This window comes from Balaenoptera musculus, chromosome 5, assembly GCF_009873245.2.
Source record: "Balaenoptera musculus isolate JJ_BM4_2016_0621 chromosome 5, mBalMus1.pri.v3, whole genome shotgun sequence".
Taxonomy (NCBI): domain Eukaryota; kingdom Metazoa; phylum Chordata; class Mammalia; order Artiodactyla; family Balaenopteridae; genus Balaenoptera; species Balaenoptera musculus.
Window position 1 is genome coordinate 26,207,675 of NC_045789.1, and position 24,190 is coordinate 26,231,864.

Sequence of the window (24,190 nt, forward strand, 5' to 3'; positions counted from 1 at the left end):
ACAAGTCTGATCTCTGTGTCTGTGTGTCTGTTTCTATTTTGTAGATAGGTTCATTTTCCTTACCCCTCTTTTAAGATCTCAAGTCATTTTTATCTTAACCTTCTCATTTTTTCAAACAACAAGGTCTTTGCCTGTTATTCCCCTCAAACCTTTGCCACAGTTCTACTGAAAGCTTATTCTGTAAGTGTGTTCTGAACTCGGTTTTTTTGCAACTAGTTTGTAACCCCACCACTACTTGAGTCAATGAGAGAATTTTGGAAATTATGGAATCTTTTGTAAAGCCCTGGTGAAACTTATATTTAATTCTTTAAGGCAGTAGTTCTCAAACTTGACCTTGTAGAAGATAACAGAGGTCTTGGATATTTTTGGTCTGATGGATCATGAACCACACTTTGAAAAAATACCATCTTAAGACATCTAGAGCCATTAAAGGTTTTTGAGCATTAGAGAGGTGTGATAAGGTCTAAGAATTGGGGGGACCCCCTCCCTTCTCTGTTGAAACATTACCTCTGTTCGGATTTTCCTGATCTTCCTGGTTAAAATTTCAGTGCTACTTGCACTTGCCATCACTCTGCTTTATTTTTACTTCTGAGTATTCATCATTTTCTGACAGTCTTACATAATTTACCTATTATGTTCTGTTTTCAATATTGGACTATAAATGAAAACTTCCTAAAGAAACAAAATACCTTTTCTGGTAGACACACAGAAGTATTTTTTGAATTGAATAGGTATTTATGAAGAAAATGTTGATTTGAAAATGTTTTTAAAGAAGTGAAGAATACATATTCAGTGATTTGAATACTGTAGAGTAGCTTTTACTTTAAAATATCTAGACTCTGACCTATCTGAATTTATTTCCAGAGCTTATTTATCTTGATCCAAACATAACTACAATAATAGGTAGTCTTTTTTAAGTAGCAGCATCTTCTCATTGCATGTTCTTGGCTTTTGTTTTATTGTACATGTATTAGGAAATGAAATTGTGCAAAATACATATATGTATATGGATCTCAGTTCAGTACTTTAAAACAGTTTTTTAGTCTTCAGAAACAAACAACTGAAGCTTGTCATCTATAGGACATTACTAAGGAGAAACATGTTGACCTGTTGTTAGTTGTATGGATTGGGCTACATTTGTGATCCAGTGAAACACTGTCACCCTGTGCCTTCCTGATAGCAAATTGGGCTTCAGTTTTACCTTGGTATGATTTTAAAAAATTATGTTTTCCTTTAAAAAATACATAGGTTTTACAACATTACGATGTTTGACTATCTCTGGTGTTTGCTAGGTAAAATATTGTTTTGGAATTCATTCTAAAATTGACATTTTAAACACTTATAGGTAGAGATGTTGAGTTGAGTAACTGGTTTCTCTATTTATTGAACTCTTGTCTTCTTGTTTCTCCTTTTTTTAACCAAACTGTTAGTGTGTCTGTAAAAAGTTTGTTGTCTAAAGCCTCTAGATTTCCCTTGTTTATTTGTATAAAAACTTGATTTCAAGATCTTAAATGTTTTTTGGTTTAAATTCTTCCATTTTCTTTGTGTGATAATAGGGAACATTCAAAGCAGCAGATCTTAGATATGAAAATAAGAAATGGTATTAAGAACTGCATTGGGTTAATGAATACTTCATGAACTTAATAGATGTTTTTCAAGCCTGATAGCCTTTTAAAATTTGAAACATCCTAACTGATGAATGACCAATGCATTTTTCCCCTTTCTGAATAAATACACTTGTATGGCACAATGTCTTTTGATTTTTTATTTAATATTTTTTTGTCAACTGTATTGAAGTATAATTGACACACAATAGTTTTATGTTTGTAATTCAGTGAGTTTTAGCAAATACATGCGGTCATTTAACCACCTTACAGTCATGATGTAGAACAGTTCTTTGATCCCCAAAACTTCTGCTCCTGCCCTCATCGCCTTGCCACTTCAGATCTGCTTTCTACGAAATCACTACTTAGAATTTCATATAAGTTGGATTGTGTAGTATGTAGTCTTTTATGTTTGGTTTCTTTCATTTAGTATAATGCTTTGGAAACTCATCTGTGTTGTTACCCATAGCAGTAGTTTGTTCCTTTTTATGTCTGAGATTGTTGTGTGGAGGCATGTTGAAACTTTGATTTCTGAAGTTGTATTAATATTCTGATAAAATGTGTTTTAAAATTTTTTGCAGCAAACTGACCGGGCAAATAGATTTGAGTATTTATTAAAGCAGACAGAGCTGTTTGCACATTTCATTCAGCCTGCTGCTCAGAAGACTCCAACCTCACCTTTGAAGATGAAACCAGGGCGCCCACGAATAAAAAAGGATGAGAAGCAGAACTTGCTGTCAGTTGGCGAGTGAGTAATATTTGATACTTAATAGTTGAAGCAGACTAATTTTTGATAGTCTTCATTAGGAGCATAAAATCACTTTACTAAAAAAAATTGTTTTGGTGCTGTTATTTATTTGGCCTGATTGGCTTAGCAGGATATAGCCATACGTGTATAAATAAATAAAAATTTGCATAATGCTTTATTTTTATATGGACTGAATAGGGAATTCAGATGTATTCCACTCCTTGGAGTGGAAACAAATGCAGAGGTTAAGCAGCCTATTTAACATCACCTAGAAGGAATTAGAATAATCTAGCTTTGAACTTAGATCTGACTTGGGGTGTGCTCTAGTCTTCTAAACCACATAGATGCATTGAGGGTATTGCTATTATCTGAAGTCTGTGCTTGTGTGTGGATGTTGTGACGATTTATGCCACGGCAGTTTGTTTAAGATTTTTGTTACATACTTAGTTTTCTTTATATAAATTGAAGTGTCAAGGTGTATGATGACACTGTTAGGTGGTGGTTCAATATGTGTAAAGTAATTCTTATATGTTGAATTTATAAATTCTTTTTTAGAGTTTGTGCTGGTTGGATAACTAAGATGTTCAGTTTGTAATCATAAATTTAGGGCAATCTCAGCTCCCTGGAGTGGCTATATGTAATTTCCAATGTGAAAAATGAAATGTGATCAGTAATTAAAATATGCTAGGTTATCTAAAAGAGGAGAGTACAAACTGTTACCAACACTGTTAAATTTACTACATAGTATACAGAAACATGGAAGTATTTAGCTCTATCTCGAGGGCATTATCATCAAAAAGCATATTACCTTAATTTTATTTGGGGTATTCTACTCATCTAATATGTCTTTTTGCTAATCCATTGTTTGTAACCAAAGTGCTTTTGTTTTAATACACATGAAACTTCATGAGAACTTTGCAATTCAGATGTATTTAAATTTTTCAGACTTGAAGTTTGCAGCTGTTTAAATAGCGTCAGTCTCATGCTCTGGAAATGCAGACTACTGTAATGGATATTGTTATGGGGTCATCAGTATGATGGCATGAGAAGAAACACTTCTATTAAGAGTCTGTAAGATGAAGATACCATGTAGTAAATAGATAAAAAATTGTTCAGCTTTGATCTTATTAGTGTTGGTGAAGAAAAGGAGTCTTGGTTAATAGATTTCTTTTCTACCCATTAAACCATCTTAAATAGAAAGTTAGCTTAAGTGAAGTAATTAGGGTAATGGTACTGTCCTGTCCTTCAGTATAGTACATATATGCTTTTTTCCCCCTTTCCATCATCCAGTTAACTATCAATGATGCCTCAATTTGAAGTAATAAAGCGTATTCCAGCTTTTATCTTCAGTTTTAACAACCATAATAATCAACTATCTTGATAATATATTGTGAAGGAGATTTTATAAAAAAAAAAAAAACGAAGTTAAAATTCTCAGTTTATGGAGAATAACTTGGGGTTGGGGGGGCGGGTAGATCTTTGCACTAAGTTTCATAGGGTTGGAATGCAGAGAAGCACAAGAAATAACACGTACACTAAGACCTTCTGATTAGGAGCACATAAAACAAGCAAAAATATCCTTGCGTTTTTATTGCCTTGGCCTGCATTTCTGAGGAATATTTCTCTGTCTGGGAAGGCTGATTATCCTCTCCCATCAAGCATGTAGTTTTGGTAGAAATAAGCAATAAGTTAGATTTAGAGGTCACAAGAGTGGAATAATCTACTGCTTTCTAATTTAAATGAAAATATTTGTTGAAAAGATGAAGGTATAATTGGAAACTTGAGAATTGGGGAGTAAATAGTTTTACTTACCTGAGTCCTTTAGAGATTAAGAAATCTGGCAATATTATAACTGAAGAAAATTAGTTTTTAAGAGGAAGTATCTGATTCTCTTGGGATGTAGAATCTGGGCAAGTGTATTTAAAATGCTTTGAGTAATTCTGATGAATCTAGTTAAGAGTCATTGCTTAAGCCCAAAGTCTCTATTCTGCATATTCTGCAGCTTTTGGTGAAAGCTGTAGTTTTAAAAATGTGACTTCTGGTACTATTTGAGGTTGGGGGGGCAAAATACTTAACTTTAAAATGCAAATTATGAGGTTTTTCTGACTGCATATTTCCTTGAAATTAGATTATCACATTTATGTTTTATCAGGTTCTGGTTAACCTAAGGTATTACTCTATTTTAAAAACTGTATGTATATCTTAGAAAACCATGTAAAACATTGCAGGTTTAAATTTACTAAAGATTTCTACTGTTTACTGTTTTAGTCTTAATTTACATGCCTGTTAAGAAATTATTGCGTAATCTTGGTCAGCCTCTTGACTATTACGTTGAAATAGTAGCTGGTAGTTAAAATTAAAGCCAAAACTCAAATCACTTGATTTTATTTTAAACTTGACAGCTATCGGCACCGAAGAACAGAGCAAGAGGAGGATGAAGAATTATTAACAGAAAGCTCCAAAGCAACCAATGTTTGCACTCGATTTGAAGACTCTCCGTCATGTACGTTACACATATTCAATTACTTGATCTCTGAAACATCCCCTTTTGAGATATCCTTTGGTTAATGTTGTGGATTTTTCTTGGCTGTAATTTATAAATGGAATTTTTAGTGATCTTTTGAAATTTATTGATAGTGAAATGAACTTCAGATATTTTTTGGATGGAAGCCATAGTATATTAGTATGATAGTGGTGCTGTATTTCAAAGGGTCATAAAACGCCATTGTGCTTGTTGTGGCCTGAATGTATATGTAAAACTGGGGATGAAGTTTGCCTTATATTTGCCCCAGATAAGAAGACTAATGTGTAAAAAAAGGCACTTCATAAAGACTTTTTTTACTCATCTTCTGATTTTTCTATTTGTTTTAAATTTTTTTCCAAAATGTACTTATTAAAGGTTTTCTAAAAGAAAACATGGTTAACAAGGTTTAGGTTTTACCCATCTATGATCTTGGTTGTCTGGTGGCACGGTTGTCTTCACTGAAGCCCAGCGTTTTTTTCCTGACCTCCTTTCTCTGTCTCACTTGATGACAAGTTTGTATGATCATAGTGGTTGTGAGCAAAAAAAATTTGTAATAGTCAATATAGGGCGTATAGTTTGGATTTGTTATCTTAATAATTAGCAAACTGAACTTCAGGGAAGATAGGATTTGGTTAGAAATTCAGCAGGCTGGTTAAAGCGTGTACCTCCAGATTTTTTTTTTTTTTTTTGCTACGCAGTACGCAGTTTCCATTTCTTTTCATGAAGCTAGAGGCCAGAACCAGATTTACAAGGAGAAAGCAAATTTGAATTATTTGAGTTATCTCTTTCTCACATTCCTACATTGTAACTAGTTTTCCCAGCATTGATTAACTTTTCATCTCAAAGCAGTGTTTTTCAAAGGGGATGGAGTACAGAATACATAGTTTTTTAAGAAGTTGGGTTATTTATGATCCATATACTTAGTAATTATTCTGGGGTGGGAAATATGTAGTAAACCCTGAAAGAGATACAGTTCCTTTTTGTAGGACCCCTTGGAAAAGTAAATTAAGGAAGGGTAAAGGAAAAACAATCTCTTCTAATTCCTATTTCCCCTTTGTTAGGACAAAAACAAAATCCCCAGAGAACCTTTATTTAGGTCATCAAGGAAGGTGAAAACACTTGGTTAGAAACACTTGTAGTAACATTGCAAAAGGAAATAGAGAGGCCACAGAGTCTCTAGGACCAGTGTATGGGTAACATAGGAACTGAGTGATTGAGGTACTCTGATGCCTCCAGTCATGTTTCCTGTACTCGGTTGTCTTCCATATCTGTCATCTCCACTCCAGACCACCGCAGCTACCTCCACTGATTTGAAACCGTAAGACCTAGTAAAGAAAGTAGAGTCGGAATAAACACGTGTAGGCCCGAGTTCAACCTCTGAGTATCAGCTGGAGGGGGAGCTTCCCACCTGTTTTTATTGTCTTTAAAATGCGCATGTCGTTTTTCTTTTGTTCTTAGATGTAAAATGGGGTAAGCTGAGAGATTATCAGGTCCGAGGATTAAATTGGCTCATTTCTTTGTATGAGAACGGCATCAATGGTATCCTAGCAGATGAAATGGTATGTGTTTGATAGCTTTGTACAAGTCCACATTTTATAATTTAAAACCTTATACGTCATTAGATTTATAAAAGTTAAGGCTTGTAACATATAGTTTATTGATTATACTCTAGAACTGTTAGCAAACTAACCCTCTGTCAAACTGATAAAAGCTCACTTTAGTTGCATAAGTGGGATCTTATATCTGTACTTCAGCTGTGAGGAATTATTATCTATGAAAGTGTAATAAATTTAAAAATAATACATTTTGAGAAACATGCCTTTGGTTGACTTTTATAATGTAATGGTTTGGCCTTCTCCCTTGAATTCTACAAAATACAGGTGGTGGGGTCAATTGAATGTCATCGAGAAATATTTTCTCCATGATGGTAGCTTGTACAGTTCTATCCCGTAAAACATTATATCTTGTTTACTGTTTACTAGTTATGTAGTGAATGTTTTATGTTTCCCTATAGCTATAGTGCTAAGACAGTTGCTTAGAGAAAGTATGGAGTCAAAAGAAATAGGTCTCAATTCTAGCTCTGCTAGGTGACCTTGGGAAAGTCACTTAAATATCTGGGCCTTATGGACATGGTAATAGTACATCCTTCAAAGACTTGTGAAGGTTAAATGACGTAACACTCGTAAACTTGACACATATCAAGTTTTTGCCATTTGTTAGCTGTACGCATAGCTTTACTTTTAAATGTTTCTGTATATGTCGGGAAGTATGAATATGGAAGTCTGTTTTGTTTTTGTATTTCATTGCTTTGTGTTTATTTTATCTTTCAGGGCCTGGGAAAGACTCTTCAAACAATTTCTCTTCTTGGGTACATGAAACACTATAGAAACATTCCTGGTCCTCATATGGTTTTGGTTCCTAAGTCTACATTACACAACTGGATGAGTGAATTCAAGAGATGGGTACCAACACTTAGATCTGTTTGTTTAATAGGAGATAAAGAACAAAGAGTAAGTTTCTCATATTTCATTACATTTTTGATATTAAAAGAATTTGAATTTAGGTTTGTGGGAGGGGGATAACTAGAGGAGGGATAAAAGAGAAAAAGGGTCCAATAATAAGCTTGGTCTTCACAAATAATTAGTAATTTATAAATGGAATATTCTTTTGATGGTTAAGATTTATACTAGGGAAATGGGAGTTGTAGACTGTAGAAAGCTATAAGAATATAGTTGTTTTCTCCTGCTTTCTGGGGGTAGTTATAAAATCAAAGGCTGTGTCTCATTCTAGCAGCATTTTCTTATTTTTAAAAGAAGTTTTGAGTTGTGTGAGGTGGTTAGAAATTTAAGGAGCCAGATTTTTAGATTGATGTATATAATGGTAATAGTCATAGAATAGTAATTTGTAATAATAAATAATAATGTGAATAGTAAAAATGTAAATAGTAATGTGATAAGTCGGTATGATATCTTTCGAAATAAGTTAAAATATTGATAAGTTGGCACACCCTTTTTGGAAGAAAATATGGAAATAATGACACTGTTAAGAATATAAAATTCAGATTAAAAAATGTACTCATACTGTATTGAAGGACTAGGTACCTAATTTTGTTTTCTCTTTATTCAGATATCAGTGATGACTCTAGATTTCTTTTCTCCCTTTTTGTATTCTAAGTTACAAAATTGCTTATTATGTTTTGAAGGCCAGTTGTTTAACCAGTCTTTGCTTTAGTTTCCTCACCTGTAAAATGATAAAATTAATAGCAATGTCTTAATAGATCTATAAACATAAAAGGAATGAAAATGCTTACTGCAAAGTAACCTTTAGTCCTTATCTATCTTTATGTCAGAAAATTCTCTATCCTTTCCTAAACCTATGTGCTAAGAATTTCAGCACCTAGTGGAATCAAGGAAAGAAGACATTTTAAGAGTTAGTCTGTTGACTTTTGCACCGAAGAATTTTTTCAGTTGGTTTTTACTAAATGGCTCTGACATGATTACTTCATGGTTAATGAAGTTACTTTGAGCTGGTTCTAGCTGCTTGCGTACTATAGATGACTCTTCTTTTTACTATTCCCACCCCTTTTACATAGTAGATTACATCCTTGTCATCAGTAAATTTAATGTATAGTTTATTTCTGCATGATGTAAATTTTTTCTTTTGCTACACAGGCTGCTTTTGTCAGAGACGTTTTATTACCAGGAGAATGGGATGTATGTGTAACATCTTATGAAATGCTTATTAAAGAGAAGTCTGTTTTCAAAAAATTTAATTGGAGGTACTTAGTTATAGATGAAGCTCACAGGATCAAAAATGAAAAATCTAAGGTAATTTGATACTTAGATGTGCAAATCATTTGTACCTTAGTTTAGAATTTGATCGATGTACAGAATACTCATTCTAATGATGAATTTGTTTCTGTCAGTTGTCAGAAATAGTGAGGGAATTCAAGACTACAAATCGACTATTATTAACTGGAACGCCTCTTCAAAACAACTTGCATGAGCTTTGGTCACTTCTTAATTTTTTGTTGCCAGATGTCTTTAATTCAGCTGATGTAAGTATTTCTTATTATTTTCTAGTTGGAATAATGTTTTTTTTTTTTAAGCAAATTTTTTTTAAATTAATTAATTTATTTATTTTTGGCTGTGTTGGGTCTTCGTTTCTGTGCAAGGGCTTTCTCTAGTTGCGGCGAGCGGGGGCCACTCTTCATCGCGGTGCGTGGGCCTCTCACTATCGTGGCCTCTCTTGTTGCGGAGCACTGGCTCCAGACGCGCAGGCTCAGTAGTTGTGGCTCACGGGCCTAGTTGCTCCGCGGCATGTGGGATCTTCCCAGACCAGGGCTCGAACCCGTGTCCCCTGCATTGGCAGGCAGATTCTCAACCACTGCGCCACCAGGGAAGCCTGGAATAATGTTTTTTAATACTATACATTTTTGTAATAGAATTGGCATGCTTCAAAAATCAAACAAATGAACTCATAGAAAAAGAGATCAGATTTGTGGTTACCAGAGGTGGGGGGAGGGGGGGAATTGGATGAAGCCAGTCAAAAGGCACAAAGTTTATTGTACTTATTTATCTTCCACTTATAAATAAGTACTAGAGGTGTAATGTACAGCATGATAAATGTAGTTAACACTGCTGTATGTTATACATGAAAGTTGTTGAGAGTAAATAACAACTAAGAGTAAGTAACAGTAATAAATCCTAAGAGTTTTCATCACAAGGAAAAATATTTTTTGTTTCTTTGATTTTGTACATACATGAGATGATGGATGTTCTGTGAACATTGTGATGATCATTTCATGATGCGTGTAAGTCAAATCGTTGTGCTGTACACCTGAAACTTATGCAGAGCTGTGTGTCAGTTTATCTCAATAAAACCAGAAGAATTAAAAAAAAGAATTGGCCTACCTTTCAGTACTACTTGAGATAATCATTACTTTTTCACGCCTTTAGATAGTTAGCCTTGTGTCACCTACCAAGTTTTGTATGCATCCTGAGAATTTACTTTTGTGCCTTTTGATTTTAGTCTTATATTAGAAATCATGGCTTGTTCTCTCTGGAATGTCATAGATTCACATTCTTGCTCTCTCTGGAATGTCATAGATTCACATTCTTATTTGGTGGTCCTGTTGGCCTGACATTGCTTCAGTGGCTCTAGGTGGACTGCTTATGTTTTTAAGGTAGTGCTCAGGGTGTTCCCCCAAGTGAATTTGCGCACTTCATGTTGCCTGTGTTTTAAGTCCCCAGGATACCATCTCCTCAAGATGGCCTTCAAGTTTGGTGAAATCTGTCTAGCCATTCTTTCTTACGGTCTAGCAAACAGAGAACCTAATCCTTACCTTTGATGGATTATTTGCAGTGATAGAAATGGTTAATTAACTATTTGAACTGTTGGTTGTACTTAGGAACATAATGTACATTATGTCAAGAGTCTGTGCTTATTAGTAATTTCAGTTTTTGTTGGACTAGAATTCATTTTTGACCCTTTGTTCCCATTGCTGGAGTGTGTGTGTGGCTTTGAAGAGCTTATTCAAATAAGTTCCCAAACGGTGTTAATTTTGGTTTGTTGCGTTAAGTAAGGATCATTTTAAGAGTAGAGAAAATTGTGTTCTTGAAAGACATTTAGTCAGTGTCATCAAGCTACTTTGGTTCTGCTTTATGTATTTTGATTTTGTTTTTGAGATAATTTTTTTCCTACCACATTGACACTTTCATTTGTTTAATAATCTCTGCTAAAGCTTTGTTTTAGTTAACACAGTGAATTCTAAGATTATGTTTACTAACAAAGCAAATACAGTTGACCCTGAACAATACAAGTTTGAACTGGGCGGGTCCACATTTTTTTTTTTCAGTAGTAAATACTATAGTTCTGCATGATCCACAGTGGGAGGGCTGACTGTAAGTTAGATGTGGATTTTCAACTGCATGGAGTGTTGGTGCTCCTAACCTCTGCGTTGTTCAGTGGTCAGCTGTATATAATAAATATGCTAAAGAGGTAAGGATAGGGAAACTGTCCTTGTTCAAATCCTACCCAAATACTAATGAAATGCTGGTAATCTCAATTTCACTTTTAGTAAGTTTAATGAAAATTGACATTGCTCTAGAAAGCTTGTGTTTGAGTAGTCTGAATGGTCTTTGAGAACAAACCGTGAAGTGGTTTTAATTTTTAAGGTTTTCTGAAACTGAAGAAGGATATTTTTTCAAGGGTATTGATTTTCTAATTCTATAAAACTTGGTTTCTAACAATTTTCTTTTCACTATGAAACTTGGCATCTGGATGTTTTTGAGAAAAATGTTAAGGAAATAATATGATTCTCAAACTAGTTCTAAAATTAATTGCTAACAATAGCACACATGAAAAATAAGGAATTGAACTAAATGATTTTTGCAGTTCACAACTCAAATATTAATTTTAGAAATTATTGTTATATGCTATATAACTAGCATAACAGGGTATTTGTAGTTAAATATTATCTCTGATCTTAATGTATTTTTTGTTTGTTAATCTAGGACTTTGATTCCTGGTTTGATACAAACAATTGCCTTGGGGATCAAAAGCTAGTTGAGAGGCTTCATATGGTAAGTATTTTGGAGTAGAGTTAGAAAGCATATTTCCAATGGGAAAAATGCTACCGATTTAAATTAGCAGATTATTTTTCTGTTAACAGAGAAGAAAGCACAGTGGCTTTAGCATCAGATCTGTTTGAATCCTGCCCACTTAACTGCTTAATCTTATGATGGGAGGAGGGGTAATATAGGCAGTTTTAGCCTTAGAACCTAGGATGGAATCCTAACTTTATGAAGGAAAAAAGTAATCCCTTAGGGTTAAAAAAAGTACAGTGGGGGAAAGAAGAGTTGCATAAGGACTTAATATAGATAAGTTTTGGAAGCTTAGTTCCATTTACATTCTGTAGGAGAATCTAACAGATTTTGTTCTGAAAGGCCAAAGGTCCATCTGTTGTTCTTAAATCCAGTGACTGTGTGTAAGCAGTCGCTAATAGCGCAGTGCGAGAAGAGTTGATAACGTTTTTGCCATGAAGTATGGCTTCATTCCTTCCTGTGGCGATTCACAAGTGAAAGTTGGTAGGAAGATAGAAATTTCTCTGACAGACCACAGATTGTGATACCCTGGCCTGCAGGGTAAATCATGTAAGCATGACATAGAAGGCCTTTCATGACCTAACTTAGGGTTCCTCAACTTCTGTTGACATTTTGGTGTGAATAATTTTTTGGAGGGCGAGGAAAGGGTGGCTTTCTTGTTTGACAGCATCCCCAGCACTTCTGCGCTCTAGGTGCCGGAGTATATGCCCTCATTTGCGATAATGAAAAATGTTTTTAGGCATTATAAACATGTCCTGCAGGGCAACATTGCCCCTCCTCCAAAGAGTTAACCTTTCGAGTATTTTCCAACTTCTGTTTCACTTCTTATATCAAGCTTTAATTTGCTGGAGTTGCTGGCCCCATTGTCAGTTTTCTGTAAACATTGTGCTAATCTCAGTCTCTCTGCTTATCTTTTTTGCCACATCTCGTGTCCCCTTTGCTGCCCTCTTTTACTGATAACACCTAGGCCAAGACTCAGTGGTGATGTCACTTTCTCCACTGAATACCCAGGCTGAGGCCAGCCTAGAGACTCCTTCTGTATATTCTATCTTTACTAATCTTGACATTCTAACGTTATAGGACTTTGCACAGGGTGCTGAAATGACTTATTTATACATGTTTTCCCTGCTGCATTGTAAACACAAAGGCAGAGTATGTCTTACATTTGTTTTTGTATCCCTAGCACAATGCCTGGCTCAAAGTGGATATTTGATTAAGGGGAAAAAATTAAAAATTTTATGAGTGTTCAGATATTTCTTTCTACATAAATTAATTTTTAAGGTACTTTAAAATTCTGTGTACTAAAATTTTATTTTAAACATTTGAAGATGATGATCTCCTAGACACCTTTGTTTCAATTTAGATGGCATTCAAGCATGTAAGCACTCAGATTTATCTGTTTGAAGGACTGTGGAGGGTATATTAGGCTTTGCTTTAATAAATAGATGGGTACATGTAGGTAAAGCATACTAAAATCCACACAACAGAATACCAGTTTTGGCATTTGTTTTGTTCAGAGAGTAGTATGAAGATACTTACCAAATCGGGGGAAAGGGTCTGATGGCTACCATTCTGCTGTGTCCTGAAATTCCCACCATAGCTCCTGTGATCTCATAATGAAAGAGTATATTCCCAATCACATGCGTGTACTTAGGAATGAGATAATTCTTGTCGTATGAGTTTTCTGTTGTTGCAACACCCCCCAACCCCCCAAAAAACCCACACCAAAACCTAAGTTGTATGTATTTTAATAATTCCAGAATTTATGAGTTGGATGAGTGGGTTCTTTGCTGGTTTTACCTGGCTTTATCCAGCTGCATGTACCTGGACAGTTCTGGAAGAGGGCCAGTGGGGCTGAAGGTCCTTACTCATGTGTCTGGCAGTTGGTGCTAGCTTTCGGCTAGGGCCGCACTAGCTTCCTTATGTGATGGTATTAGAGAAGTGTTGCTAATTTTTTTTCTCACCAATTTTTTTTTTTTTTAAATGAAAGCTTCTTTCTTTCTTTCTTTCTTTCTTTCTTTATGGCTGTGTTGAGTCTTCGTTCCTGTGCGAGGGCTTTCTCTAGTTGTGGCAAGCGGGGGCCACTCTTCATCGCGGTGCGCGGGCCTCTCACTGTCGCGGTCTCTCTTGTTGCGGAGCACAAGCTCCAGACGCGCAGGCTCAGTAGTTGTGGCTCACGGGCCTAGTTGCTCCGTGGCATTTGGGATCTTCCCAGACCAGGGCTCAAACCCGTGTCCCCTGCATTGGCAGGCAGGCTCTCAACCACTGCCGCCACCAGGGAAGCCCTTCTCACCAATTTTTAATTTGTTTTGTGGTGATTATATTTTTATAAGCTAGTGTAAGTAGAACAAAGGACGACACAGATAAAAGGATATCTTTAGTTTTATAGATGTCAACTGCATACAACATTGGTATGTCTCACAAGTATAATGTTGTGTAAAAGAAACCAGGTATAAATGAGCATGAGTCTTTGTATATAAAGTTAAAAACAGGCAAAACTAATTTATGACGTTAAAAAGTATGAATATTGCTTACCTTTGGGAAGAAAAAGGGGGATAGTGACTGGTAAGGTTACAGAAGGATTTATGGGATGTTCTGTTTATCTAGGAGACAGTTACATGGGTATGTTTACTTGATTAAAATGCATCGAACTGTATATTCACGATTTGTATACTTTACATTTGTCTAATTCCATAAGAAAATGGTAGTAAATTTAAAAACTAACCGTGAAGACATCTTAATGTAGATCTAGCCATTTCTTAAGTAATGTTAGACAGTCTACATGCAGGTAACTACTCTGAAATCTGAGAGGCAATGAATGTTGAAAATATCATCTTGAAAATTTACTATTTTTAATACTTTATGACAGTATATATTTTTAAAAAATTTTTGTTGGAGTATAGTTGCTTTACAATGTTGTGTTAGTTTCTGCTGTACAGCAAAGTGAATCAGCCATATGTAAACATATATCCCCTCTTTTTTGGATTTCCTTCCCATTTAAGTCAGCACAGAGCATTTGAGTAGAGTTCCCTGTGCTACACAGCAGGCTCTCACTAGTTATCTATTTTATACATAGTATCAATAGTGTATATATATCAGTCCCAATCTCCCAGTTCATCCCACCCTCCCCTTCTCCTTTGGTATCCATACATTTTCTACATCTGTGTCTCTGTTTCTGCTTTGTAAATAAGATCCTCTATACCAGTTTTTTCAGATTCCACATATATGCGTTAATATATGATATTAGTTTTTCTCTTTCTGACTACGTATTGAAAAAATATTCATCTTAACATTACTTTTTAGGAAATCAGTAATAATAAATTATATATTTGGAAGGAAGAAGTCCTAAGAATAATTTGATATCCAAGAAGATACATTTCTTTTCTATGTATTTAATAGACGCTTTTGAGATCCTGAAATAATACTTATATTACAGATAAGGTCATCTCCATTTCTTTTTGCTCTTTTAAGGTTTTGCGTCCATTCCTCCTTCGTCGAATTAAGGCTGATGTTGAAAAGAGTTTGCCTCCAAAGAAGGAAGTAAAAATCTATGTGGGTCTCAGCAAAATGCAAAGGGAATGGTATGTGTTCTGAGACGTTTTTTGAAATCACTCTTGATCCTGCACTAACTTTCATTTGTATTTTATTTTCCTAACTTGTGTTGTCAGGGAATTCTGTTTGCTGGATCGAACTCAGCCTAAAGAGTTTCCAAGTCGTATAATTTGATTAGGACTTGCTAATCAAATTTGTGATGCAAAGTCTTTATTAGACGACGGAATCACGTTGGGAGGTTTATGAATTCAAAAGTTAAACTTGGCATTTAACAGGGATGCATTTAAAGCCCGCTGCTTGGGTTTTTAAAAAAGAAGCTGTGGTGGCACAGACGTGAGACATGTGATTAACCTGGTGGTTCATAAATACTGGCCCGTGGGCTAGTGCTAGTAGTCCCTGATGAAGTTGGAGATTCTAGAGGTATGAGAACACTTAAGTGCTTTCTCTTATCGCAGAAAGCTACGTTTGTTTAATTTAAAAGACTCCATTCTGAGTTGATGTTTTATTTTAGGCAGGATAAAATGTCCTTTTGTGAAATTATGGTGATGACACATGGTAGCTACTTTTAAAATACTTGAATAGGACATACTAAAAAAGTTGAAAACCTTGTAAGTTTTTATCATCTTTTTCTTCCTTTCTTTTTTTTTTGAATTTTATTTTATTTTTTTATACAGCAGGTTCTTATTAGTTATCCATTTTATACATATTAGTGTATACATGTCAATCCCAATCACCCAATTCATCGCACACACCCCCTGCTGGCTTTCCCCCCTTGGTATCCATACGTTTGTTCTCTACATCTATGTCTCAGTTTCTGCCCTGCAAACCGGTTCATGTGTACCATTTTTCTAGGTTCCACATATATGCATTAATATACGATATTTGTTTTTCTATTTCTGACTTACTTCACTCTGTATGACAGTCTCTAGATCCATCCACGTGTCTACAAATGATCCAATTTCGTTCCTTTATATGGCTGAGTAATATTCCATTGTATATATGTACCACATCTTCTCTATCCATTCATCTGTCGATGGGCATTTAGGTTGCTTCCAGGACCTGCCTGTTGTAAATAGTGCTGCAGTGAACATTGGGGGGCATGTGTCTTTTTGAATTATGGTTTTCTTTGGGTACATGCCCAGTAGTGGGATTGCTGGATCATATGGTAATTCTATTTTGAGTTTTTTAAGGAACCTCCATACTGTTCTCCATAGTGGCTGTATCAATTTACATTCCCACCAACAGTGCAAGAGGGTTCCCTTTTCTCCACACCCTCTAAAGCATTTGTTGTTTGTAGATTTTCTGATGATGCCCATTCTAACTGGAGTGAGGTGATACCTAATTGTAGTTTTGATTTGCATTTCTCTAATAATTAGTGATGTTGAGCAACTTTTCATGTGCTTCTTGGCCATCTGTATGTCTTCTTTGGAGATATGTCTATTTAGGTCTTCTGCCCATTTTTGGATTTTTTTTTTGTTTTTTTGATATTGAGCTGCATGAGCTGTTTACGTATTTTGGAGATTAATCCTTTGTCCGTTGATTCGTTTGCAAGTATTTACTCCCATTCTGAGGGTTGTCTTTTTGTCTTGTTTGTAGTTTCCTTTGCTTTGTAAAAGCTTTTAAGTTTCATTAGGTCCCATTCGTTTATTTTTGTTTTTATTTCCATTATTCTAGGAGGTGGATCAAAAAAGATCTTGCTGTGCTTTATGTGAAAGAGTGTTCTTCCTATGTTTTCCTCTGAGAGTCTTATAGTGTCCAGTCTTACATTTAGGTCTCTAATCCATTTTGAGTTTATTTTTGTGTATGGTGTTAGGGAGTATTCTAATTTCATTATTTTACCTGTAGCTGTCCAGTGTTCCCAGCACCACTTATTGAAGAGACTGTCTTTTCTCCATTGTATATCCTTGCCTCCTTTGTCATAGATTAATTGACCGTAGGTGCGTGGGTTTATCTCTGGGCTTTCTATCCTGTTCCATTGATCTTTATCTCTTGTTTTTCTGCCAGTACCATATTGTCTTGATTACTGTAGCTTTGTATTATAGTCTGAAGTCAGGGAGTCTGATTCCTCCAGCTCCGCTTTTTTCCCTCAAGACTGCTTTGGCTATTCGGGGTCTTTTGTGTCTCCATACAAATTTTAAGATTTTTTTGTTCTAGTTCTGTAAAAAATGCCGTTGGTAATTTGATAGGGATTGCATTGAATTGGTAGATTGTTTGGGTAGTATAGTCATTTTCACAGTGTTGATTCTTCCAATCCAAGAACATGGTATATCTCTCCATCTGTTTGTATCATCTTTAATTTCTTTCATCAGCATCTTATAGTTTTCTGCATACAGGTCTTTTGTCTCCCTACGTAGGTTTATTCCTAGGTATTTTATAATTTTTGTTGCAGTGGTAAATGGAAGTGTTTCCTTAATATCTCTTTCAGGTTTTTCATCATTAATGTATAGGAATGCAACAGATTTCTGTGCATTAATTTTGTATCCAGCAACTTTACCAAATTCATTGATTAGCTCTAGTAGTTTTCTGGTAGCATCTTTAGGATTCCCTATGTATATTATCATGTCGTCTGCAAACAGTGACAGTTTTAGTACTTCTTTTCTAATTTGTATTCCTTTTATTTCTTTTTTTTCTCTGATTGCCGTGGGTAGGACTTCCAAAACTATGTTGAATAATAGTGGTGAGAGTGGACATCCTTGTCTTGTTCCTGATCTTAGAGGAAATGCTTTCAGTTTTTCACCATTGAGAATGTTGTTTGCTGTGGGTTTGTCATATATGGCCTTTATTATGTTGAGGTGGGTTCCCTCTATGCCCACTTTCTGGAGAGTTTTTATCATAAATGTGTGTTGAATTTTGTCAAAAGCTTTTTCTGCATTTATTGAGATGATCATATGGTTTTTATTCTTCAATTTATTAATATGGTGTATCACATTGATTGATTTGTGTGTATTTAAAGAATCCTTGCCTCCCTGGGATAAATCCCACTTGATCATGGTGTATGATCCTTTTAATGTGTTGTTGGATTCTGTTTGCTAGTATTCTGTTGAGGATTTTAGCATCTATATTCATCAGTGATATTGGTCTGTTATTTTCTTTTTTTGTAGTATCTTTGTCTGGTTTTGGTATCAGGGTGATGGTGGCCTCATAGAATGAGTTTGGGGGAGTGTTCCTTCCTTTGCAATTTTTTGGAAGAGTTTGAGAAGGATGGGTGTTAGCTCTTGTCTAAATGTTTGATAGAATTTACCTGTGAAACCATCTGGTCCTGGACTTCTGTTTGTTGGAAGGTTTTTAATCACAGTTTCAATTTCATTACTTGTAGATTGGTCTGTTCATATTTTCTATTTCTTCCTGGTTCAGTCTTGGAAGGTTATACCTTTCTAAGAATTTGTCAGTTTCTTCCAGGTTGTCCATTTTATTGGCATAGAGTTGCTTGTAGTAAGTAGTCTCTTAGGATGCTTTGTATTTCTGCAGTGTCTGTTGTAACTTCTCCTTTTCCATTTCTAATTTTATTGATTTGAGTCCTCTCCATCTTGATGAGTCTGGCTAATGGTTTATCAGTTTTGTTTATCTTCTCAAAGAACCAGGTTTTAGTTTTATTGATCTTTGCTATTGTTTTCTTTGTTTCTATTTCATTTATTTCTGCTCTGATCTTTATGATTTCTTTCCTTCTGCTAACTTTCGGTTTTGTTCTTCTTTCTCTAGTTCCTTTAGGTGTAAGGTTAGATTGTTTATTTGAGATTTTTCTTGTTTCTTGAGGTAGGCTTGTATTGCTATAAACTTCCCTCTTAGAACTGCTTTTGCTGCATCCCATAGGTTTTGGATCGTCGTGTTTTCATTGTCATTTGTCTCTAGGTATTTTTTGATTTCCTCTTTGATTTCTTCAGTGATCTCTTGGTTATTTAGTAACGTATTGTTTAGCCTCCATGTGTTTGTGTTTTTTATGTCTTTTTCCCTGTAATTGATTTCTAATCTCATAGCGTTGCGGTCAGAAAAGATGCTTGATATGATTTCAATTTTCCTAAATTTATTGAGGCTTGATTTGTGACCCAAGATGTGATCGATCCTGGAGAATGTTCCGTGCACACTTGAGAAGAAAGTGTAATCTGCTGTTTTTGGATGGAATGTCCTGTAAATGTCAATTAAATCTATCTGGTCTATTGTGTCATTTAAATCTTGTGTTTCCTTAGTAATTTTCTGTTTGGATGATCTGTCCATTGGTGTAAGTGAGGTGTTAAAGTCCCCCCACTATTGTGTTACTGTCGATTTCCTCTTTTATAGCTGTTAGCAGTTGCCTTATGTATTGAGGTGCTCCTATGTTAGGAACATTTATATTTATAATTGTTATATCTTCTTCTTGGATTGATCCCTTGATCATTATGTAGTGTCCTTCCTTGTCTCTTGTAACATTCTTTATTTTAAAGTCTATTTTATCTGAAATGAGTGTGGCTACTCCAGCTTTCTTTTGATTTCCATTTGCATGGAATATCTTTTTCCATCCCCTCACTTTCAGTCTGTATGTGTCCCTAGGTCTGAAGTGGGTCTCTTGTAGACAGCATATATATGGGTCTTGTTTTTTTTTTTTTTTTAAAGACTTATTTATTTATTTATTTATTTTTGGCTGTGTTGAGTCTCTCGCTTCTGTACGAGGGCTTTCTCTAGTTGCGGTGAGCGGGGGCCATTCTTCATCGCAGTGCGCCGGCCTCTCACTGTCGCGGACTCTCTTGTGGAGCATGGGCTCCAGACGCGCAGGCTCAGTAGTTGTGGCTCACGGGCCTAGTTGCTCCGCGGCATGTGGGATCTTCCCAGACCAGGGCTCGAACCCGTGTCCCCTGCATTGGCAGGCAGACTCTCAACCAATGCGCCACCAGGGAAGCCCATGGGTCTTGTTTTTGTATCCATTCAGCAAGCCTGTGTCTTTTGGTTGGAGCATTTAATCTGTTCACGTTTAAGGTAATTATCCATATGTATGTTCCTATTCCCATTTTCTTAATTGTTTTGGGTTTGATTTTGTAGGTCCCTTTCTTCTCTTTGTGTTTCCCACTTAGAGAAGTTCCTTTAGCATTTGTTGTAGAGCTGGTTTGGTGGTGCTGAATTCTCTTAGCTTTTGCTTGTCTGTAAAGCTTTTGATTTCTCCATCGAATCTGAATGAGATCCTTGCTAGGTAGAATACTCTTGGTTGTACGTTCTTCCCTTTCATCACTTTAAATATGTCATGCCACTCCCTTCTGGTTTGTAGAGTTTCTACTAGAAATCAGCTGTTAACCTTATGGGAGTTCCCTTGTATGTTATTTGTCGTTTTTCCCTTGCTGTTTTCAATAATTTTTGTTTGTCTTTAATTTTTGCCAATTTGGTTACTATGTGTCTCGGCATGTTTCTCCTTGGGTTTATGCTGTATGGGACTGTCTGCGCTTCCTGGACTTGGGTGGCTATTTCCTTTCCCATGTTAGGGAAATTTTCGACTATAATCTCTTCAAATATTTTCTCGGGTCTTTTCTCTCTCTCTTCTCCTTCTGGGACCCCAATAATGTGAATGTTATTTATGTAATGTTGTCCCAGAGGTCTCTTAGGCTGTCTTCATTTCTTTTCATTCTTTTTTCTTCTGTTCTGTAGCAGTGAATTCCACCATTCTGTCTTCCAGGTCACTTACCGTTCTTCTGCTTCAGTTATTCTACTATTGATTCCTTCTAGTGTATTTTTCATTTCAGTTATTGTATTGTTCATCTCTGTTTGTTTGTTCTTTAATTCCCCTAGGTCTTTGTTAAACATTTCTTGCATCTTCTCGATCTTTGCCTCCATTCTTTTTCCGAGGTCCTGGATCATCTTCACTCTCATTATTCTGAATTCTTTTTCTGGAAGGTTGCCTATCTCCACTTCATTTGGTGGTTTTTCTGGGGTTTTATCTTGTTGCTTCATCTGGTACATAGCCCTCTGCCTTTTCATCTTGTCTGTCTTTCTGTGAATGTGGTTTTTTTCCACAGGCTGCAGGATTGTAGTTCTTGCTTCTGCTGTGTGCCCTCTGGTGGATGAGGCTATCTAAGAGGCTTGAGCAAGTTTCCTGATGGGAGGGACTGGTGGTGGGTAGAGGTGGCTCTTGCTCTGGTGGGCAGAGCTCAGTAAAACTTTAATCCGCTTGACTGCTGATGGGTGTGGCTAGGTTCCCTCCCTGTTGGTTGTTTGGTCTGAGGCGAGCCCACACTGGAGCCTGTCCGGGCTCTTTGGTGGGGCTAATGGCGGATGCTGGGAGGGCTCACGCCAAGTAGTGCTTCCCAGAATTTCTGCTGCCAGTGTCCTTGTCCTCACGTGAGACACAGCCACACCCCGCGTCTGCAGGAGACCCTCCAACACTAGCAGGTAGGTCTGGTTCAGTCTCCTATGGGGTCACTCTCCTTCCCCTGGGTCCCGATGCGCACACTACTTTGTGTGTGCCCTCCAAGAGTGGAGTCTCTGTTTCCCCCGGTCCTGTTGAAGTCCTGCAATCAAATCCCACTAGCCTTCAAAGTCTGATTCTCTAGCAATTCCTCCTCCCGTTGCCGGACCCCCAGGTTGGGAAGCCTGACGTGGGACTCAGAGCCTTCACTCCAGTGGGTGGACTTCTGTGGTTTAAGTGTTCTCCAGTTTGTGCGTCACCCACTCAGCAGTTATGGGATTTGATTTTATCGTGATTGCACTCCTCCTACCGTCTCATTTTGGCTTCTCCTTTGTCTTTGGATGTGGGATATCTTTTGATGAGTTCTAGTGTCTTCCTGCCGATGATTGTTCAGCAGTTAGTTGTGATTCCGGTGCTCTTGCAAGAGGGAGTGAGAGCACGTCCTTCTACTCCGCCAGCTTGAACCAATCCTCACTGGGGTTTTAATTTGCATTTCCCCCTCTTTTTGTCTTTTTTAAAAAGTTTTATGGGTATCTGAAATCTAAAAGACTGGAAGCTGCTGACTTAAATGTAGTGTTCAGAGGAGGGGAATAAATAGCCACTGTGTTCTTTCCTGGTTATACCACATCTCAGGTATATTCAGTTCCATACTTAATATTGATAAGTATTTGCAAGGGTCTGCTGTTGTTGGTAAAAGGACAGAAAGGATGTAAGGCAAAGAAATGGGGATGTTATCTGGGAAAGAGATGACCAGTGTAGAAGATAGGCCATCCTAAATGTCTTCAAAAATTTTGAAAGGTTTTTATAAGGTGTTAGGCTTGTCTTATATAGTTCTAAAATACAGAATTAAGATATGAGTCAATGCTGAGGGAAGACAAATCTTTTTTAGTTATAATCATATTGGGGAACTTTATATCAGTCAGAATTGTGGGTGCCTTGAGTATTTTGTGCCCCATAATTGGAGTTGTTAAGCATAGATTGCTTTGGTTGTTTAAGTTATTTTGCTCAGTGGGTTCAAGGTCCTGAATCTTTGGTATTTGGACAGATTGCTCTTTCCTTTAGGATAATGTCTAACTTCTTAGTGTATACAGTCAAGGCTTTTCATAATCCAGCCTTAGCTTAACTGCCCCCTTCTCTCCCCACAGCCTGTCCACTTTTACTTATATTTAAATCGCATTGTATTCATTTTATTATCATCATCATGCTTTATGCTCTCATGATTCTTTCTCCCTCCTTAGCTCTTAATGTTCTTACCCAAATGCTACACTAGGTGCGTTGAATTATAATGGAATAGTGGCACTCTTCTGTTGGAAAAGACTACGAATTAAAATTATGTTTAAAACTGGTCTTTTAACTTTTGCTTTATTACTTAAAAATGTTGTATCATACTGCTTCATTTCAGTTCATCCTAAGGAGACGAATTGACTCTTTCGGGCCTCAAGGCCCAAAGCATTAATGGTACACATTAGAACACTGGGGGCAATAAAGAGAAACAGAATTAAAAAGAGGTTATAGGTGATAGACTCCTAACTACACCTTAGAAGTTGATGGGTTGTTTCTTACAGGTATTTTGGGTTGAGATGGGATTGAGGATGTAAAGTGGCAGAGACTCGTCCCAGGAACATTTGAGCCCTCTTAAAATGTTTTTCTTCTCACTAGGTATACTCGGATATTAATGAAGGATATAGATATACTAAACTCTGCAGGGAAGATGGACAAAATGAGGCTACTGAACATTCTGATGCAGTTGAGGAAATGCTGTAATCACCCATATCTCTTTGATGGAGCTGAACCTGGTCCACCTTACACAACGGACATGCATCTAGTTACCAACAGTGGCAAAATGGTCGTGTTAGACAAACTGCTCCCTAAATTAAAAGAACAAGGTACTTATGTTACTGGTATCAAATGGAGAAGTAATGGAAACTGTCTTAAGATTCTGATGTTAAAATGAAGGAGCCATCCTACCCTATGAAATGATTACTCTGGCACTTTCTAAAGTTGAAGTGTGGGACATTTAAAAACTTCTGTCCATTATCTGAGCTTCCCCCCCGCCCTCCCATTTTAAGCCTTAAATCTTTTAGAAAGTGATCAGTAGTTAGGGTAGCCACACTCCCTGGATTTGGGGGAGAGTTCTTTCTTATTTTATATATGCTTTCCTAGAAATGTCAACTTTTTGTTATAAAATGCCAAGAATGCTCTTCTCACCCATATGCAGTTCCCAGAGCCTTTGGTAGAGAGTGGTGTTGTGTTCATGGTATTTTTTCTTAGCTCTTTGTGTGGATTTTTAATTTAATTAAATGACATGTGCACGGACCCAAAGCAGTTTTATTTGTAACATATTGGCTTTTAATATGAAAATGAGTATGTGTACGGATGTATTTAAATTACAGGAATGTAGAGAGAATTTAGTAGGAAGCCAGCTTCAACAATTATAAATTCATGGCAAAACTTATTTTCATCTACATCGTACCTACTTTCCATCTCCGAGAACGTTTTGAACCAAATCCCAGACGTCAAGGCATTTCATAGATAAATTATTCATTCTGTAATATGAAGTGTACAGTCAGATTTTAAATTTCTCCATTTGTGTTTCTCTGTATATTTTGATAAGAATGAAAATTGTACCAGTAGATGAAGTTCCTCTAGGATATTGACTGTTGAAAACATTGTAGGAGTTGCCAGTGAATTGGTTTACTTTTTTCTTTTTATACCTATTTTTTAAATGTATTTTCTAAAATGCTTTCCTTGGGCCTCAGCCTGGCCTCACTGCATTCTAGGGGCAGTATCTCC

The 24,190-nt window shown here is 36.3% G+C and overlaps 1 protein-coding gene across 1 annotated transcript in view; it reads left to right on the forward strand.

The window, feature by feature from the left end:
* SMARCA5 (SWI/SNF related, matrix associated, actin dependent regulator of chromatin, subfamily a, member 5) overlaps positions 1-24,190 on the forward strand; it is a 45,136-nt gene that overhangs the window by 6,460 nt on the left and 14,486 nt on the right. Inside the window, exons 3-11 of the mRNA XM_036852888.1 lie at positions 2,186-2,352; positions 4,755-4,855; positions 6,335-6,435; positions 7,207-7,386; positions 8,548-8,703; positions 8,802-8,933; positions 11,392-11,460; positions 14,953-15,062; positions 23,057-23,283. Of these exons, the coding sequence (XP_036708783.1) occupies positions 2,186-2,352; positions 4,755-4,855; positions 6,335-6,435; positions 7,207-7,386; positions 8,548-8,703; positions 8,802-8,933; positions 11,392-11,460; positions 14,953-15,062; positions 23,057-23,283 (1,243 nt within the window). The remainder of the gene's footprint in view (positions 1-2,185; positions 2,353-4,754; positions 4,856-6,334; positions 6,436-7,206; positions 7,387-8,547; positions 8,704-8,801; positions 8,934-11,391; positions 11,461-14,952; positions 15,063-23,056; positions 23,284-24,190) is intronic.